Source organism: Brachyistius frenatus, unplaced genomic scaffold, assembly GCF_029030835.1.
Source record: "Brachyistius frenatus isolate BFR_SWC_R1_liver_20210118 unplaced genomic scaffold, ASM2903083v1 Contig_11, whole genome shotgun sequence".
Lineage (NCBI taxonomy): Eukaryota > Metazoa > Chordata > Actinopteri > Embiotocidae > Brachyistius > Brachyistius frenatus.
The window spans coordinates 5,716,488-5,736,026 of record NW_027210610.1 but is presented as its reverse complement, the minus strand read 5'-3'; the positions used below and the strand labels follow the sequence as shown (position 1 = coordinate 5,736,026).

The 19,539-nt window shown below is 41.1% G+C and overlaps 4 protein-coding genes across 6 annotated transcripts in view; 2 read left to right on the top strand and 2 right to left on the bottom strand.

Moving 5' to 3' along the window:
* The first annotated feature begins 770 nt into the window (after nucleotides 1-770).
* On the top strand, nucleotides 771-6,308 carry LOC138617106 (7-methylguanosine phosphate-specific 5'-nucleotidase-like). Its single transcript, XM_069691823.1, has 11 exons — nucleotides 771-938; nucleotides 1,465-1,539; nucleotides 1,727-1,825; nucleotides 2,399-2,468; nucleotides 2,652-2,698; nucleotides 2,848-2,933; nucleotides 3,216-3,305; nucleotides 3,699-3,861; nucleotides 4,072-4,272; nucleotides 4,361-4,476; nucleotides 5,849-6,308. Exons 1-11 carry the CDS (start codon nucleotides 936-938, stop codon nucleotides 5,850-5,852), a joined length of 954 nt encoding a protein of 317 aa, XP_069547924.1. The 5' UTR covers nucleotides 771-935; the 3' UTR covers nucleotides 5,853-6,308.
* Nucleotides 6,309-6,331: 23 nt separating this feature from the next.
* On the bottom strand, nucleotides 6,332-11,933 carry LOC138617097 (peptidyl-prolyl cis-trans isomerase FKBP10-like). 2 transcript variants are annotated; one of them, XM_069691809.1, is made up of 10 exons: nucleotides 11,518-11,933; nucleotides 11,112-11,257; nucleotides 10,339-10,528; nucleotides 9,948-10,093; nucleotides 9,642-9,831; nucleotides 9,345-9,490; nucleotides 8,554-8,743; nucleotides 8,287-8,429; nucleotides 8,019-8,182; nucleotides 6,332-6,803 (listed from the first exon to the last, which is right to left on the bottom strand). In XM_069691809.1, the coding sequence occupies exons 1-10, from the start codon at nucleotides 11,712-11,714 to the stop codon at nucleotides 6,609-6,611; spliced, it is 1,707 nt and encodes a 568-aa protein (XP_069547910.1). In that variant the 5' UTR covers nucleotides 11,715-11,933; the 3' UTR covers nucleotides 6,332-6,608. The 2 variants fall into 2 exon arrangements, with proteins under 2 accessions (XP_069547910.1, XP_069547911.1); XM_069691810.1 differs by having other exon boundaries at nucleotides 9,642-9,825.
* A 367-nt stretch (nucleotides 11,934-12,300) lies between these two features.
* Nucleotides 12,301-17,321, top strand: LOC138617102 (endoplasmic reticulum protein SC65-like). Its single transcript, XM_069691817.1, has 7 exons — nucleotides 12,301-13,551; nucleotides 14,213-14,362; nucleotides 14,560-14,731; nucleotides 15,073-15,201; nucleotides 15,308-15,453; nucleotides 16,350-16,433; nucleotides 16,704-17,321. The coding sequence occupies exons 1-7, from the start codon at nucleotides 13,090-13,092 to the stop codon at nucleotides 16,848-16,850; spliced, it is 1,290 nt and encodes a 429-aa protein (XP_069547918.1). The 5' UTR covers nucleotides 12,301-13,089; the 3' UTR covers nucleotides 16,851-17,321.
* The window catches only part of LOC138617093 (disintegrin and metalloproteinase domain-containing protein 11-like), a 29,085-nt gene continuing 26,855 nt past the window's right edge, over nucleotides 17,310-19,539 (bottom strand). Inside the window, exon 26 of one of the 2 annotated variants that reach the window (XM_069691779.1) lies at nucleotides 17,310-19,502. In XM_069691779.1, the coding sequence (XP_069547880.1) occupies nucleotides 19,378-19,502 (125 nt within the window). In that variant the 3' untranslated portion in view covers nucleotides 17,310-19,377. The remainder of the gene's footprint in view (nucleotides 19,503-19,539) is intronic. The other variant, XM_069691781.1, reaches the window with a different exon arrangement.

The following is a 19,539-nucleotide window of genomic DNA, read 5'->3' as shown; positions in this document are numbered from 1 at the left end:
TTCGTTAATATGTGCAAGAGCTGCAAGTGTACAGACATTTTGAAATAAAAACAATTGCTTTTAAATGCGGTTTATTGTCATCTCTTAAAAACGGAGTAGTTTAACTTAAGTTTATCAATGCATTTTTATTGACAGTATATCACTTCATTCTTTTTCACATGACAGAAAACCTATTGTAAGAGTTATACCATTGTGTGATGGGTGTGGAGGTGGCCCCTAACGGAGTCATTCCTATGTCCCCGAGGTCCTGGGTTCCCCGGATTTATATGGCACTGGGAACATGACCCTGGGACACATTTTCCCCAATTCTATTTATCACATTAAAGGAGCCCGACAAAGATGTTCTCCAATTGTGTATTCACTTGTTATGGCATGGACGACATGCTATAATATGCAGGTTAGGTTTGGGTAGGCCTGCATAATAATAATACCCTTTAGGAAATAATAATTCATTGTTATCATTATTTAATGTGTGTACTTTTAACTCAGAATTGAGCGTTCAGTTGGACTTTTTTTAAAACATTTTAGTCATATCTTTTATTTTTGGGAAGAGCAATCTCAGTGATGCACACTAAATCTAACAGATTTAGCCTAATTATCTTATGCAGTCTCTCGGCATTCTCATTACTTGTCACAAAAATATAGACAAACAGCAAAACATGATAAATTACAACATATTTCTACATTTAAAAATGAATACTCGCGGTGAAGTAGGAACAAATGTCGGTCGGAACCATGTTTAGGATTCTGAGATGGGGGAGGAGGAATCTTGTAGGTGCGACGAACAGGGACGTAAACAGTGAGCTGTAAACAGTTGATACATTATTTAAATGTTATACGTTTATGGACTGAAACAGCTTTTATTTAACACTATATATATAATGTACATTTAATGTCCGTCCCTTACAGCAGCTGACGTCTCGCTCCATTTAAAGATGGTAAGTTGCAACGGTCAGCGGTTACGTAATCGATGCAGTAGCAACCAAACAGACTATTATAGTTTAAGTATTGTCACATTTTGGAGGTTAAAATAACCAACCAGTGTTTCACTCAAATAAAACTAAATAATCTGTATTGCGTTGGACGTTACTTTATGATAGAGAGTCTACGTGATTTGTAAATTAGGCCTGATTTAAGGTGTTATGTTGAAAATAAAAAAAAAAAGTGAAAAGCATGTGGGAACTAATTTATGAAACAAACTGGAAATTCTTTGAAATGTTGGCTTAATTTCATCCTGGTAATAATGATGGGGTTTTGTTGTTGTTTTTTCCCCCTTTATTATTGAAATTTGAGTTTTTCTGGATCTAAAAGTCTGAAATTACGTTGAAAATCTGTTATATTGTTATATTTTCATTGTTACACCATCTCTGTTTTCCCCCTAAATTAGTAACAAACTACTCCCCCCCCCAGGAAAATGTCTTCGATTGTTCCCTAAACAAATTGAAACCTTTGCTTTCCTTGCAGATATACCACATTCCCTGGATCTACACACCTGCGCGGACCGTCTCGGCAATTTGGCACCAGCTCACCAAAACCGAGGCGAGGAGGCTCGTCTTACACCATGATTATAATAAGTTTCATCTCGGAAAACAAGCATAGCCGAGTAAACACAAGAAGGCGTCTGTGCACGTGTGCCGGAATTTCAGTCAACTGAATATGATACTTGAAATAAACTTAAAACCCCTCGCTGTCGACAGGGCTGCATTTAATGAAACCTTCTGTTCAGGTCCCGGAGCTGGCCAAGTGCTCGGTGCTGACGAGGGAACGCGGGAGGGTGGAGGAGACTATCCACGCCATGCAGCGAGCAGATGCGGGCAGCCTGCAGGTGAGAGCGAAGAGTGGAGGTCTATAACCGGGCACGTTCGACTTGATCGTTTGAGCAAGTGGAAGATTGACAATCAAACTCCAAACCAGAAGCCGCTCAAAACGCGAGTCTCGGAGCTGAGATGTTTATCATCAAGAACAGGTGCGATATCTGAACGAAATACACGAGTTAATATCAAATACACAAAGTTTTCTTATGCAAACATTCTTGGGGAGGGGGGGGGGGGGGGGGGAGGACGTGACAACATGACATCACTACGCAGATGTTTGTTTAGGGACTCACACCCGCTATCCAGGCAACTTTCCCCCGTCAACGTTCGTTGTGAGTGAACTTTGATTGATGATTACCATTTAACGTTATTCCCATGATGAGGATACATGTACAACGTTGCTGTGGTAAATTAAGACAATGTGTTGTTGTTGTTTCTTGATACTTCACGTGTAAATATAAAAATGCTAAACCATGCCTTCAGGAGTTTGGACCCTGAGAAAATACATGTGATTTGTGTACGACTGAATCCCTTCGATTGTTTGCTCAGTGCTGTTTCAGCTCTAAATACAACTGTTTTCACAGGTAATCTCAGATTTCGACATGACACTGACCAGATTTGCTCACAACGGCAAGAGAGTACCCACCACCCACAGTTAGTAAAACCATCTCATCATCAGATAGTGTTTTCTTATCATTTGATAAGAGTCTGCTCATCCGGATAATTTGGTTTGAAGGACTTTTGTTACTTTGTCCTGCATCCTGCTTTGACTGTTTGAGTCTCTTGTGCCTTTCTGACACTTATAAACCTTATTTTTTGCTGCTTCTTTTTTTTCAGACATCCTGGATAACCGGTTGTTGATTAATGAAGACTGCACTAAAAAGGTGAGTGTGCTCCAGTAATAAGGGGCGTTAGGTACACTGGGTGCAAAGCCGCTCTCTTATTTTGCAATATGGACCAATAAGCTCGCGCTGTTACATCCTGTGTGATTAGTCTGTGATTAATGCTCAATAATTGTGTTGCTCTGTTGCAGATGAGGGAGCTGTGGAACACCTATTATCCCATAGAGATCGATGCTGGCCGCAGTGCCGACGAGAAGCTGCCTTTCATGGTGGAGTGGTAAGAAATAAGCAGCACAAAATAATAACTTTTCTCTATTTGAATCTGTATGCGTCACTAACTCCGTTTGCATCTGCTTTTATTTGAACCCATCTAGAACATACTGAAAGATATACAGTACATTTGAAAGTATATCTTATCTTTTCCAATGACTTTTAAAACGTGCAGAATGTGTTTTTTTTTCAGTATTTTGAATTTTTAAGCTCGGTTTCCTGGGCGTTAAAGAAAAGACAATTGAAGATGAGGATGGTTGACATCTTGAACTCGGGCTTCTCTTTGTAGGTGGACAAATGTCCACGAGCTGCTGATTGAGCAGAAGATCAGAAAAGACATGCTGGCTCAGGCTGTGAGGGAGTCCAGCGCCATGCTCAGGTACACACAGCTACACGTTACATGTTCAACAATTACTACAGAAAAAATAACACGTGCAATAACCCACTATAGACTTTGTCATTTTTCTGGTGATTGTCTCCATATATGGGGCAACATTTAAAAAAAACAAAAACAGTTTGTTACTGCGTCCCGGGAAAACTAAAAAATGTTAAGTGCTCTGCAGTCAAAACATTTAAATACCTTTACAAGTGAGCTGGGAATCAGTTATATTAACTACATTTTGGGTTCAGGTTTTTTTTAATTTTTTACTGACAGTGGTTAACATAGATTCACCAGTCTAACTACTTGTCGTGCTGCTGGACAAAAGACGAGTGTATTTCTTTCATGTTTCACGACGTCCCGGTCTCATGAGTGGTCTATGTTTGTCTCAAGGGACGACTGCAAAGTGTTTTTTGACCGTCTGGCTGAGCACCAGGTGCCTCTGTTGATCTTCTCTGCCGGCGTTGGCGACATCCTGGAGGAGGTGATCCGACAGAATCACGTCTTCCACCCCAATGTCCACATCATCTCCAACTACATGGACTTTGACCACACTGTGAGTTTAACTACACCTGGCTTTCATTACTGTATAAAATTCTCTATAATGTTTTTTTATTTTTTATTCACTCATTTCTAATAGAGCATATAGAAATGGAAAAGAAGCACATTCTATTTCTTTTAACTTCACATCATTACTATACAGAGAGTTTATGGAAACCACACTGTAAGTACATTGATTGTAACCCAGCATTTTCTTGCGAACGAGGGAGCCCTGCGAGCCTTCAAAGGCCAGCTGATCCACACCTTCAACAAGAGGGAAGGTGCTCTGACACACGCAGCTGCACTCGGAGAGCTGCAGGGTCGACCCAACGTGCTGCTGCTGGGAGACTCTTTGGGAGACCTGACCATGGCTGACGGGGTGCCTGAGCCCCAGAACATCCTGACCGTCGGCTTCCTCAACGACCAGGTCCGACTCATATGTGGCGTCATTCTTACAACAACGCGTGCAGCCGTAAGAAATCGGGTACTCATTGCCTGCGTGCTTTGTCCCTCAGGTGGACGAGAGAAAAGAGTCGTACCTCAACTCCTTCGACATCGTGCTGGTGAAGGACGAGACCATGGAGGTTCCAAACGGCATCCTCAGATACATTACCTCATCGAGAGACAACAAGTAAGACAGACGCACAAGCAGGAACCGGACAGTGTACACTTTAGGACAAAACACAGAGGTGAACTTGGATCGCTACGTTCGCAATTTAGCATGCTGGACAATCTCACTTACCTCAAACAGGGATATTATAACCTCCGTGTGCACCCAAGTCGTTAATGGTGCAACTCTCGCACTCTTTAAACTACACAGTTTATTTCTAATTTTCACTCCTTTTAACAAAAAAAACAACTAAAATTGTTACTTTGTCGTTTTCCTGTATGAAGATGGACTGCCTTTAAATATTATTTACAGTGTGCTCATGTTCGAGCGAAAGGCGTACAACTCATTTTGTAGATGTCTCTAACGGTTAAGTCTTGGACTTCCTGTTGACACTGTTCTGTGTGATTCGTGCGTACCGTGCATGAACCTCTGTGTGGCCTGCAAGTACTTGATGTTCAAGTGTGTGACTTGCAGGGTGCAGCTAACTTGACCGCGATGCAGCTATTCGTCTTTACAGCTTTAGTCACAACAAAATGAAGAAAACACGATGCCACCGTACAGCAGTGTTTTCTTTAGGGACATCTGTGCTTCCTCTGAATCGCGGTGGCCGTCACTGTGTACAGAGATACTAAACAGTGAGCAGCTGTTGTGATAATTCGGTGGACGTTGAATACGAGCAAGCTTAAAAAGTGCAGTCTTTTGAGCTAAAGGTAGAGTTCACGTTTTTAAATATGCTACGAAACAAGGGATTACCCCTCGATTTGCTTTGTTATTGTTAATAACAACGTGAATTCCTTTGTTATTGTTAATAACAACGTGAATTCCTTTGTTATTGTTAATAACAACGTGAATTCCTTTGTTATTGTTAATAACAACGTGAATTCCACATGAGCCAAATGGGTCCTTAAAAACTGAACTAATGCTACTACTTATTTCTTGAAGTGCAAGGACATAGATGAGCCATAGGTTTTAAATTCTTTCTATTAGAAATACCTAATAATATCTATATTATTATTGGGTTTAGAACAATACCAGGATCCGACCGTTAACTACTAATATAAATCCAATTGAAGCAGTTTTAGTCTTGGCACTTACGCAGGTGTACAAAATGCTGAAATTAGTTACCTGCTTCTTTCAAATGACTAATCAGTTTTACTTTGTGATCTGAAATAACAGTTAGGACAGACAGATGCATCATTTAACATGCGATTGCTGAAAAAGTATTGATAATGTGATTTCCTCTTTGCAAATAACTTTGTATTTTACTGATGTTGCATTTTTATGACATTTTAGAGCACTAGCCTCCACAGATTTCACTGATGTGTGGTTATTTCAGACATCTGGGTATTCTTACTGCTAATTTGTATTTGTATTTTTATTTTTTTCCTTAAAGGTGATCACAGAAAAGTGGGTCTTTGCCTTTAAAGAGAGTACTCCACTAGTTTGGCATTGCACTTCTACAAAGTTTTTTCTTTTTTTTCTTTCTCTTTTAAATAGCCAGGGATGTCATATTTTTTGTGTCCACTATTCTTACCCGTCACATGCTCCTATGTTACCCATAAGGCGCTCTCGACTGTGGTAGTTCTCCATGGGATCTACAAACAGATTGTGATGTGTGAAATTGATGCACTTCCCTTTTTAATTGTGAGGGGAATGTTGCAACTCTGCAACTTGCACCAAAAAGTGCAGCTTGAGAAGAAGCCGGTAAAACATATTAAAAAAAAAAAAGAAAAAAAAAAGATATTAGCCAGTACCAACAGGTAATCAATATACTGGAGCAAATCTGTTCCTGTCATAAATACAGGTAGTGTTAATCTAGATGTCTGACGATTTTCTGTGCAAAGGATATGTCGTAGGAAAAAACTGAAAAAGTTAGTTTTTTTCTTACAAACATTTTAATTTGTGATTTTCAGGGACAAATAAAGGTGCTCATTTGGTTTTCTGAAATACAGCTGTTAGACACAAACAATCATATAATACAGAACTCCAAAAAAAAAAAAAAACATCCTTTACACTATCTTCATTTAAAAGACTCTCCAATGTTGTACAGAAAATATTAAACCATGATGCTGAATGGAAAAGTCTCTCGTTGCCTGATTTTTTTTTTAAGGTGTTGGGGTTTATCCCTGAGAGAGAATTAAAATATTTTGTTCTCATAACTCCTCGTGCCTAGCCAGTTCCCGTTCCTTGTCCTCGTCAACCTTTAGTTTGAGCTCATTGGCTGTGATCACGCCGTCTTTATTTCGGTCCTGGTTCTGGAACATGTCTATGACCACCTGCTCCATCGTCAATCCAGGCTTTATACGACCTTTGCCCTCTGTCACCTGCAGCTTGATGAACTCCCCAAACTAAAGTTCAGGAGACAAAAGAACCCTGAAGATCAGTAACTGTGTAGTGAGGTCAACAAGTAATTAATGCCAGTGATAGCCTCATGTTTTACTGTCAATCATAATTCATAATTAGTGATCAATTCATTACCTCACCTACTCTACACCTTTACCTGAACACAAGCATTATTTAAAGTTAACAACTGAACATTTTGTATAGGTTTATATCATCATATATGGTTAACTAGACAGTCTCACTCCCCTGTGGTTCATGTAGTGGCTGTTGTGGGGCTTTCAGCCAGATCACATGGTCTTCATCATCAGATAGAGAGTTTGCTTATTTCCAATCTTTCTGAACATTTTACAGATGTCTTATGATTGCTGGCTTCTTTATAAAGCGCAGACATGGGAGTTGGAAAAAAAAATTATCAGGACAAATGGGCAAACTCCATCTGCTCTCGAAGATCATGTGATGGGATTGAAAGCTCCGGAACAGCCACGAAATGGATCTCGAGATGTTTTTTTTTTTTTTTAATCATCTGCTGTCTCCAAGGTCAAGAATACACTTTGAAAGTCAGTCATTCATATTTTGTACAATAGCTTCAGTGTGATAGAACAATTTAACAATGTAATTCCTGATGTTTCCACCTGGCAGCGTCAAACTAACATAATAATTTTATGCTATTTACACTTTTACTTTCCTACATTTCCATAAGGAATATTGTACTTTTTACGACACTACATCACTGTATGTGGTGTATTTAATTATGTTTGCAGATTATGGTTTTACACACAAAGAATAATATTTGTAAAAAAAAATCTGGAAAATACTACTTATCCATTAAATCATCCGTGACAGCTAATAATCCAATAATATAATATATGTAAAGAATATGCATAGTGGGCATTTTTTCTTCTGAGAATTTAAGTCGATTTTCTATCAATTTTAATCAAGTTAAAATAAGTATTATTGGTCGTTTTACATTGTGGCGTGACCACTTCTTTTTATGATTTTACATCCGACCTGCAGACTAGAAAAATAGAATAGCCATGACAGTACCAGTAAGCATGAATGGGAGCAAAAACCTAAAAGTTATTTAAGGGCTTGAGTTGCAAGGAGAAACGAGGATCCCTGTACTGTTCGTTCACTTCTTCTATTAGATTCATTCTTTTAGGGGCTTCTGTCTGCTGTGTGACATGACGATGGCAGTGTTTGTACAGGCAGCAGAAACATACCTCTTCCTGTGGCACCTCTTCATTCTTGTTGATGTCCAGGGCCACAAACAGGTCTGCAGGACTCTCCTCTATCCACACAAACAGGTAACCAGGCGGCACGCCCTTCTCAAAGCTCACCAGTTCAATGTCAAAGACCAACACGGCACTGCTCGGCACGCCGGTGGCTGACAGACGGACCAAAAGAAATAACACATTTGTTTAATTTATTTTTGTGGTGCACCTTAGCCTGACTGCGAGTCACTCGGGTCGCACAGCAGAAAAATCTCACCTCCTTTTTCCCCGTGGCCGAGGTGAGGCGGTATTGTGACCAACCTCTTCTCTCCCACACACATGCCCCGCAAGCCCTCGTCCAGCCCATCGATCACCTTGTCCGACCCCAGCACTGCGTCCTGAAGGCTCTCGTAGTCATGTCTGAGGACGAGGTTAGTTGTGAAGAAAATTTAAAAGAGGACACAATTATGGGTTTATTTTACGGTAATCTGAAATCAGCAAAATATCAAGTGTTAAAGACCGATGATGAAAATGTGTGACTCACGAGGAAAACAGCTGCGTGCCATCCACCAGGGTGCAGTTGTAGTGGTAGTGGACGAGGTCGTTCACCGCTGTGGTCTCGTTACACAGCTCGGGCCGGAAGGTGATCTGAATGTTCACCGTGTCTTTGGGGTTGTGGAAGTCGATGACGTGGATGTCGAAGATGAGCACAGCCGAGGGGGGAATCACGCCGCCTGGACGGAACGCACAAAATGACTTCGTCTTGATGGAAACGCTGCGTTCATTACTGCACACTCACCACAGACCAGGGGTGTGGGTGGCAAACAAATGCTCTTATTTCTTGGATTTACTTCCTGTTTGTTTGGACTTCAACCACTCGTCCGTTTTGTAATATTTAACACAGAAATTTGAGACGATGTTCATCATCTCTATGTTTTATCAATTAGTGACTCCACCCTAATTCAACCATGATAAATTACCCCCCAAAAAAATGTATCACAATCAAGTAGCAATCCCCTCCATCTGTTTGTTTATCAGGTAAAACTAGCTTTAGTTTTCAATAAGATTATCCAACCAGTTAACATTTTAAACATGGTGATCCTCAGCAGCAAGATGCTGTTTTGCCTTCCTTAGTCATGAAACACCATGTTGTTAGGTTCAAGGAAAAGACACATGATTATGTTTAGGGAAACAAAAGGACTCGGCTTTTCATGCTGAGTTTAGGCCAATCGTCACTGAAACGCTGTCCACTAGTGGACTGGAGGGTGATGGCTTTGATGGAGAGAACTTTCTAGAAAGGTCCCGCAAGCTGCAGGAAAAGCTACAATAACTTACCTGCCCCTTTCTCTCCGTACGCCAGGTGCGGAGGGACGGTGACCCTCCTCCTCTCCCCAATACAGACTCCCAGTAGCCCCTGATCCATACCCGCAATCACATACCCCATCCCGATATAGGTGTTGTATGTGCTGTTCCTCTGGTAGCTGTGGGCAGCGAGAGGTGAACATTGAGATCTTTTAGGCCAACTTTTGTGTCAAAACCTTAAAATATATAAGCAGTTTTATTACAGCAAGTATTATATCAAATTTTTATTAAAAACAAAATAACGGTCAATCAGCATGGCCGTGAGCTCACCTGGTGTCGAAAGTGACTCCGTTCAGGAAGGTACCGTTGTAGTGGTACCGAACGTAATCCCCTACCACAGACTTGCGAGTGCATGACTCGGGCACCACCTGGTCCTCGACGGTGATGTTGTCCTTGGAGTTGTGAATGTCAACCAGCAGGACGTCAAACACCAAAGTCGCCTCGGGGGGAATCTCTGTACCTAAAAAAAAAAAAAAGGACGGTGGAGTGATTTGTCCGTTGATTTCTTGGTATTTGAAAATTCAAAGCTGCTCTCTCTCTTTTTTTTTTTTTTTTTTCCAAATCATTTGTACCTACCTGATCCCTTCTCTCCGTAGGCTTTGAACGGTGGGATAACAATATTTCTGATCTCTCCCACACACATTCCCAGCAGGCCCTCATCCATGCCCTTGATCAGCCAACCCTCGCCCACCAAGGAGTCGTGGGTCTGCTTCCTGATGTAGCTACGTAGGGCTCACACAAGCGCAAAGTCAAACACTCAACTTCACACGGACAACAGACCTGGATGACACAGCACAGACACATAGGAGCAGTCATTGGTACGGGGCTTTTGGTGATTCAGTGAGATTAAGAACAAACATTGACCGTTTTTAAGGTTACAATTACAAATTCCACTGGCACATTAAAAAGTCATTTGAATAGGAAACCTCTCCACTTGACACCAACGGGCGTCCAAGCCAGAATTCACCTGGAGTCGAAGGTGGAGCCGTCGAGCAGAGTGCCATTGAAATGGTAACGCACGAAGTCGGTGCGCATCACGGAGCGCTTGCAGTCTTTGGGAGTGCTGATGGTTTTGGTGACGACCAGGTCGGCCTTGTTCCACAGGTCCAACAGTTGGATGTCAAACACCAGCGTGGCGTCTGGAGGAACCACGTCGCCTGAAAATACGGTCAGATGAAGGTTAGACGAACTCGGTAAAGACAAAGGTGTGGGGAACTAAACCAAACTGAACAGGTAGTCCATTGCCATCAACACTATGACATTGTTCTATGATCCACATATTCATTTTTTATTAACATGATTTCATTATGAAAGCAAACAGGAGGAATAAACACAGAGAGGGCAATCTTAAATTACAAATAACTATTGATCACACAGGAATTTGTGATGTGCAGTATCTTAAGGTTTAAAAGAACCTGGTTGTGTCTGAGGTTTCTTCCTGTTAAAAGGAGTTGTTTTTTTTCTTCCTTGTTAAAGGGGACTTTTTTTTTTTCTTCCTCTGAGCCACTCAGGTGAATTTTTTTATTATTATTATTTTTTTAATTGTATAATGCTGTAAAGCTTGTAAGGACTTTGATATGTTCAGTGTCCTCAAATAACTTTGTGTTGTGATTTGGTGCTGTATGAAAAAAAAAAAAAATTAAAAATGTAATCGGATTAAAAGAATGTCCCGTTACTACTTTGGCCTTTACAAACTGTCATTCATGCAGAGCAGTGACTGTACATGTACGTTGTATTTACCTGCACCGGTGCTCCCGTAGGCCAGGTGCGGCGGGATGGTGATTGTCCTGCGCTCGTTCACACACATGCCCTGAAGACCCTTATCGATCCCGGCGATGAGCCGACCCTCCCCGATCAGGCCCACTTTAGCTGCTCCTCTCTGGTGGCTGTGGAGAAAACCAAAAGGTTGACCGGTACAAAAGAAATGTCGGGGGGGGGGTCGACTTTAAGAGCATGTAAACTCTTAGCAGAAGATTGTGCTTGGCGTGCATGCACAGATTTGTCAGCGAACGCTGCAAACTTGTTTTGCCACGTAAATCATCAGCTCGGGATTTTAACGTCACTGATTTTTTCCATCTGGCTTCAGGGCCCTCTGCTGCTTAAATAATTTCATACCGAATTTCGGACTCAACGTGGAGTGACTCACCTCGAATCAAATGTTTTTCCATCGACAAAAGTTGCGTTGTAGTGATAGCGAACATGGTCTCCGTTTTTCGATTCTCTGGAACAGTCTTTGGGGATGAAGTATCTGTCCACGACTACATCTCCCAACACAGGACTGGGATTACTCTCCACTGAAGACCACGCAGTGAGGAGGGACACGAAAACGCAGAAAGCAAACATTTTTACGGAATTAATAACTTAAAAAGGGATTAAAAAAAAAAACAACTATTAACAATGGCAATAAAGGCCGCAAAAATGAAAGAATTTAAGGCCCGCGGCTGTGTGCGCTCTTCGCGCGGAGGTCCGGGGCTGCAGATGTGGAGTGGAGCAGCTTCGTCTGAATGCTGTAAACGTGGACAATCTCCAGGTTACCGTGCAGACTTTTTTTTTTTTTTTTTTTTTTTTTTTTTTTTTACCATAGTGGAAGGAATGTCGGGGTTGGGAGTGGGAAGTGCTTCTGTCAAACTCAACTCGGTAAGAAACAAAAGCGCCACTTCCTTTTAAAAAAATAAAATAGAAATAACAAAAGAGAAAACCGCGTCATGCAGACGTTTTGTCGGTAGAATGACACAAAGTAAGAAACTAAATCGCATGAAGCGGATTACTTCCACATGAAGTATTCTACTTTCAAAATGTCATCTCTGCCTCACATACGTCTACAATATTGAGTGATCTTCATTAGACACCTGCATCGAGGTCGCAGATTTTCTGCGAGTTTTGTTTGTGTCTGGATCTATATATAGTCTATGGTCTGGATACGACTGAAATGTTCGCTTTTATTTTGAAAGCAAAGTGCCCTATTGTTTCAGAGTGGCTTGACTCTTCAGCACCGCTGTATACAGATGCAGGAGAAAGATCCGCCCGTGTGGATCAGCCTCTCCGAGCCGTAAAGTAGCCCGAGAGCCCCAAGAGGTCCAGCCTTTTCATGAATGCCGTGAAGTTTAGGCAGTGACCGCCTCCCTTGGTGCTCACTTCTTTTCCATTTTCGAGAACTCTCAATAATGGATGATGTCTTTGCTTTTAGTTACACGGAACTACAGTTGCACAGGACACATCATTTATTTATTTATTTATTTTTTAAATACAGGATCCAACATATAACTCCGCTTCCTCACCTAAACAAAAGAAAACCCACTTCTATTCTCAGTTTTAACGGACTAATCCTGTTTGAGAAGATTTGCAACATGTAAGCCGTTTTAAAATCCCAAACAATTCACTATTGACTCGAGCAATTTACTCCTGAGAAAATTCGAATTGGTTTGTAATGGTAAAAAAAAAATAAAAAATAAAAATGAACCTGTCGAGGAAACTCCTGGTGGTACGAACCACACTTAGTACGCAAAAGCGGTCACTTTAACGCGCGCCTATTGTGCCTATAAAGAAACGCAGCGGCTATGACAGCTGTTGATCTGCACTGAGAAACCCGAGACAGCAATCTCTGAAGGGCCCAATCCCGGAATTCCCACAGACCCCTAAAGCGTTTCAGCAGACCACCACACAGACACTGGGAAAGCAGGAGAAGACAAGATTTGGAGCACAGCAATGCCATCTTATCATGGTTACATTATGCGTAAAAGGAGACTCGCTGTTAACATCGCTTTGCATGACTTTTATTTTTATGACGGCCGCACAATATGACAATTACAGTTTCAGACATTTTCCTGAAGAGCAGCTCATGCCGCTCACCGTCGCATATGGGAAGGCGATGGACAGTTACGCAGCAGGAAACTGGACGGAATCGACCCATTACTTGGAATTAAGTTTGCGTTTACACCGGCTACTGAAAGACAGTGCGAGACACTGCATGCTCCACTGTAACAGAAGCAAACATGACGAACCTGCCTTTACAGCGGACCCGGACCTACGCGTCTACTGGCACGTTATGATGAGAGCGTCCTGTCAGAAGAAGTGCAGGGCGCGATTCCCGGCGCTGCAGCTCCCTCCTCCCAGCAGAGAGATCCTGGAGGAGTTCAACAGGAGAGTTCCCTACAGATACCTGCACTTCGCTCATTCAAAGGTGAGACATAACCTAACATCAATACATCACAGCCACTTGAATGATCATCCCATGAACCTCTGCTTTTAAAGTTAAATAAACCTGAATCACACCGAACTCTTCAGCATGAATACATATCTATTATACGGACTTATGTAGACTGAAGATCAACTGTAGAAAAAGAATTTCCAGGATTTCTTTAATAAGACTTTAGAAGAACCCAAAGAGGAATCCAAATGAACAAAAAGACTATAAAATGACGACAACAAAAGAAATTCCTGCATGTAGTTGGTTTTAAATGTGAAAACTTTAGTGGAGGCCTGCAACATCAGCTATGTCTCTTTTTTTTGTATTTTTTTTTAGAACTGGCTATTCAACAACCTCCAGATATTCCCTTTTTTTTTTTGTTTTTTTGTAAAACCTGTCTATCAAATGCATGAAAAATAATCTCTGACTGAAACAATAAACTCTTGAGTAACTCATGCACTTCACAGGTTGCAGGTTTCATTCAGATTTTGGGGCAGCGAATGGAAGTTTATTATTAGAAGTTCCTGGATAATTCTGGCTCCTACATTTCACAGAAACCTCCAGTTAAGCTTGTAAGGCACAAGAAACCAAAGTCCCATTTGCACAGTATGTCACTAATCCTCCGAATAACATCAGGATTAATTTGTGTGTGCAGCTGAACGACCTGCAGCAGGCTGTGCCGTGTGCCCACACCTTCCTCCAGAGGAACCCCGAGGACCAGGAGATGCAGCAACTGATGGGGGAGTACAAGAAGCAGTACGACCTGAGTGGCTTCCTCACTGACCACGAAGAACGACCCTATGAGGTGAGAACTGTCCTTCATACTGTAAACCATACCGGCACAGCAAATGCAGAGTTATACAGGTAGAATGTATGCGAGCTCCGAAGCATAATTACACTCTGCTCTTAACCAACTCTTTATTTGGCCTTTAGCGTCTTTACGACCTCTTTAAGAACTGTTTTCATCCTACCAGCTACTCATCTCAATCATTTCCTTTCCAGGCTTCATTTCTGAGAGGAGTGAAACTTGTCAGTTCGGGCGACTACGGCAGCAGCGTTGAACACCTGGAGGAAGCTCTGAGGCTCTACCTGCAGGAGTACGACCTGTGTCGGGCCGACTGTGAAGGGATCCGTCAACTTTCATCAGACAGGGACTTCTACACTGTTATAGCAGGTTCGTGTGCAGTATCTAATAATGGTCAGAGTGTCATACGCACACAGACAGCACAAATGAGCAGCAAGGAGACACTACAAATACATCTTTTTCTTGTTGGAAAAAAAAAAAAAAAATGTATGTAATCTTTATCGTAAAAAATGTTAAATTTTGAATTAAGAAACATTCGGGATGATGTTCTGGATCTAGTGTTCAGAGTGTTCCTTTTACAGTTGGTCTAAATGCGTTAATGTCTGATGTTATTGATCGGCTCTTTACAAATAAACTAGGCTTAATGAGTTCTGCATTTGTTCTGTGCATCACCTTGTTTTATCTCAATTTAAATATTCTCTTTTCACCAGATGTCTACGTTGACATTTTGAGGTGCAAGCTGAATTGTGAAGAAAACTTGATGCCCAATGTTGGTGGTTATTTTGTGGAGAAATTTGTGGCCACTATTTACCACTACCTGCAGTATGCCTATTACAAGCGTAAGTTCAGTGTCAGCGCAGTTTTCCCATCTCTGATCCTTCATTTATTATTCAAACCTCCTCTTGTTTTGTCCGTCTGTCTGTTTGCCGTCTGCGCACCGACCAGTAAATGACGGCCGCAGCGCTGTGCCCTGCGTGTACAGCTACTTCCTGTTCGAACCCGAGGACCAGGTCATGAAGCAGAACCTGCAGTATTATAAAGCCTACGGAGAACAGTGGGGCCTTCAGTCAGACCAACTCACACCCAGGACGGTGAGACAAAAAAACCATGACCAAATATCAAGACTCACTCTAAAACGAAACGCTCCGTATTATACCGGAACAGATCTGAAACAACACAATACTAAAGAAGGTCGAGAGTCACTGACGCACAAGAACGGTGGGCTGAGGAAACGTGTTTGCGAGGCACACGACAACCACATTATCAGCATTCAATGGCTTTTAGAGATCCATAAATGTTTATGTTCTGTGAAATTACATTTCGTTGAAATGTGATATATTTGACAGAAAGTTAACATTCCAAATCTGAAATAAAATTTCAGAGCAAGTAATCTGCATGATGGTAATTTTAACATTTGGCATACATTATTGTCAAAAACAGTCCCTTTTGCCAGTTTCTTGTAAATGTCGTCACTGGGCCGCCGCCGCCTCAATCTCTCGTCTTGACTGGCGGCCGTAGGACGTAGGACACACTGACAACAGGAGCCTCAGCAGGCGAGAGAGAATACCATCATTCTCCGTAGATAAGACGTAGGCCAATGGAATTTAATAGGGGAGCTTAATTACTTTTTAGATGCCCAAAATTTACAATTCATGGTCCTTATGGTTTGGAGTTTAGATTTAAGAAATAAGGAGAAAAAAAAACCAACAACAAAAAACACTAGGTCTTCAAATGACATGGAGAGCCAAAACAAAGAAGTTGCAGGGCCCACGGGCCCCGAATTGGGCTCCTCTGATATAGCAGTTAAAGAAACACAAACATAGTGGTGTAGGAACACGAAACTGAGGTGATACAGATTTATAGTCATTTGTAGTGGTTTGCTGTATCGTTTTGTTCACGTTAATATTGGTATATCATATTATTTGTAATAATCAGTCTGTTATTCGAGTTCTCGTCGTGTCTTTACCATGTTTCTCTGCTTTAACAGGAAGCTTTCAAACACTATAACCAGACCGTCACTCAAAAGCAGATGCTGACATTTGCAGAAAAGTACTTAAAGTTGGGTGATGAGGTGAGATTTTTGCTAAAATGTTTGATATTTTAAACTTTTGTCATGCAAACACCGTGACTTCGCTCACTCCAGGTGGAAGGTTTATAAGTTGCCTTTGAAGCCAACTAATAGCTTTTATTGAAGTAGTGCTTACATTCTTCAGTGACCTTTAATAAAGAAAGAAATACTAATATCATCTAATCAGTGTGATGTTTGTGAACAAACAGTCAATCAAACATTCATGGACAACTGTTGTAACATCTTAACAAGGAGTTTGTGTTGTTTTTGCAGGATTTTTTTGGACTAGAAGAAGCAGCTCTTTTGGCCTCAGAGTCTCCTGATTTTGAGTTTGAAGGCATGGGAGATTATGAGGAGTCCATCTACGCTAACTGGAAGCAGCCGAAGGGCAAAGGGGATGCCGGCGGGTCAGACATATGAAGAGTGCTGCGACTAAGCATTTAGAGATCTGATGATGTCAGAAATGCTAATAATCACAAATTAGTAAAGTCTGGATCAAAAATCAAATACAGAAATGCAGGTCTTTCGCACATTTCAGTTTTACTTCCTCTCGGTCCTTGCAGCTTGGTTGAATTACTCTCATTTGTAGTCATCTAGTCTGTGTTTGTAAAGAACTCATGGGTATCACCAACTTTCTTTTTATGGCTCCGTGCTAGCCATAGCCGCAGGCATTACAGGTTTTGGGTTGTCTGTCCATCCGCCCATTCGTACGTACGACCCGCTCTTGTGAACGCGATATCTCTATCTAAAGAACACCGTAGGGGAGTTTCTTCAAACTTGGCAAAAATTGTAAATATTCAGAAACTCATCTTTAAGCTTTAAAGTTGTTAAGAGTCGAGTGCATTTGTATTGTAGATGTCTCACACACACATGCGACAGTCACTGGTATTCAGATATGTTTTAATATATATTATAATATACAGGAATGTGGGTATTTACATTGAAAATCAATACTGGTTACCCAAGACTACATAATGTTTGTTTCCATAGTGAAATATTTTTAAAGGAGTCCAGCTACAACATGTGATCCCAAACAGTGGCAGTAAACACAGAGTGACCTGAGCTTTCAGCCAAGTCTGTCCTTGAGAGTTTTATTCTTTTCATACAGTTCATATGAAATAAGGATGATTAAAGGGATGTTGACATTTAAAATTTAGCACGTGGTGACAAATTCTGAGCATTTTTAAGCTCACATTGTTGTAAAAAGTCTAAATAAGGTCACCACCTTGTCTACAAAAACTATTCTATGAATAACTGGCTTTTTCTCATGGATTCATTTAATGTCAGAGGCAGAAACCTTCACTGGAGAAGTTTGTGTGAAAGACTTCAAAATGTCAACATATTCCTTTAATGCTACAGCTGGTTGACTGGCAGTGTAACTTAGATCATCTGAGCTATTGTTTAGTTCAATACCATTATTGGTACAACAAGGCTTTGTATACAAGAACCATAAGAGTATAATCTTTTGAACCTGATTTACCGCTGATGTCCAGAGAGGATAAATGGAGGAAGTGATGCACATAAACCCTGTACAATTGGACTCTTTTTTTTATAATTATGTACATATACTTGTTTGTTTTTCACCCCGAAAACACTCTGCTAATCATATTTCTGGTATTAAATGTTAGATATACATACTTATTGCTTATTTTGTCAATCGGTTAAGTCAGAGCTAAATAATCTAAAGCCATTTAGGGGTTAAGCAATTTGAAATTCACAGAATTCTGTATTTCATATAATTCTATATTTCAAATTATAATTTGATTTAAATCAAATTATAATTTACGTATGTTTGTGGATTTGTGGGAGATCCGTTGTTAAATCTGAGCTCAGAAATCGGGAGTCGTGGGTCAGAATTTTGCAGCTTGAAACCTGAATATCTCTCAGAGGCAGAGAAAACAAACAATTGTCCTCTGGAGCACAAATGATCGAGCCTGTAGTCAGCAACAAGTCTAGATACGGCTCAGATTTCCCTAAAATGATTTAAAGATTTTAATCCCCCTCTTGATAATCAAATCTTGATAAACGAACAGTTTGAGGCAAGAGGAGTCTTCTCCTTCCAGACTTGTGCTTCCATTCAGAGCGGCAGCGAATTCCTGCCGTCTAAATAAGTCGATTCACGATATACAACAGCACCCATGTTCAGCATACTTGTATGCACATACCGTAGTTTGTATATGGATTACGTATCATACAGCGGGATAAAACACTCAGTGCGTGCCCATGTGCAACTGTCTACCCAGCTCGGCTGGAGAAAAGTACAGAGTACCCGCATGTTGTCAGCACAGAGACGCAACAAGTTTCTCTGCAGGCTTCAACTATACATTCACACATTAACACATATTAAGTAGGAGCACTGGTTTAGGATGGACTACTGTGTGATAAGGAAAGGCAGCACAAGAGGAGAAGTTATGGCTGTTACTGCGGAATGTAAAGTTCATGCAAACTAAAATAACCTTCATCTACAAAGACAAAATGTCCACATTTGATATTTGGTGACATTCATACACTTCTATTGCAGTTAAAGTCACACTACCGAATGGAGGTGGTTGTGCTCTTCACGAGGGTAAATACGCTAACTGTGTTCTAACACAAGTTTTCCTTGAAAAAGTTGAGACTCGGACTGGTGCGCGGCCTTCTTCCAGGAAACCACTTTAAAGTTGTAAAGCATAATAACAGTCGATACAGCAGAAGACCAGCTGTAACCAGAGGAAGGGAAAGAAAAAGTCTAAAGTGTCTGATTGTGTCCAGGAAAAAACAATCGATCAACACAAAGATGTATCAAAAACTGGAAAAAGCACAAAAAGGGATGCAACAAAAACAAAACTTGGACATTTGTTGCCTGACAATCCCCAACATCTGTTCAGACCTGTGCGAGTGTGTCCTCAGGACTTTCTGTACCACCGATTGATTTTTCCAGATGGAGTAAATACAGATGGAGTAGATATTAACAAAGTGAGAAAAGGAAAAGGTCTGAGGGCTCGAAAGTGGAAGACATCCTTGTTCTGTGGAGTACACACAGCGTAAGGAGGACAGGACAGCAGAGGGATATAAACTCAGACTCCCGAAGATCTGCAAAGAGAAGAGAAAGGAAGTGGAGAGGGAAAAT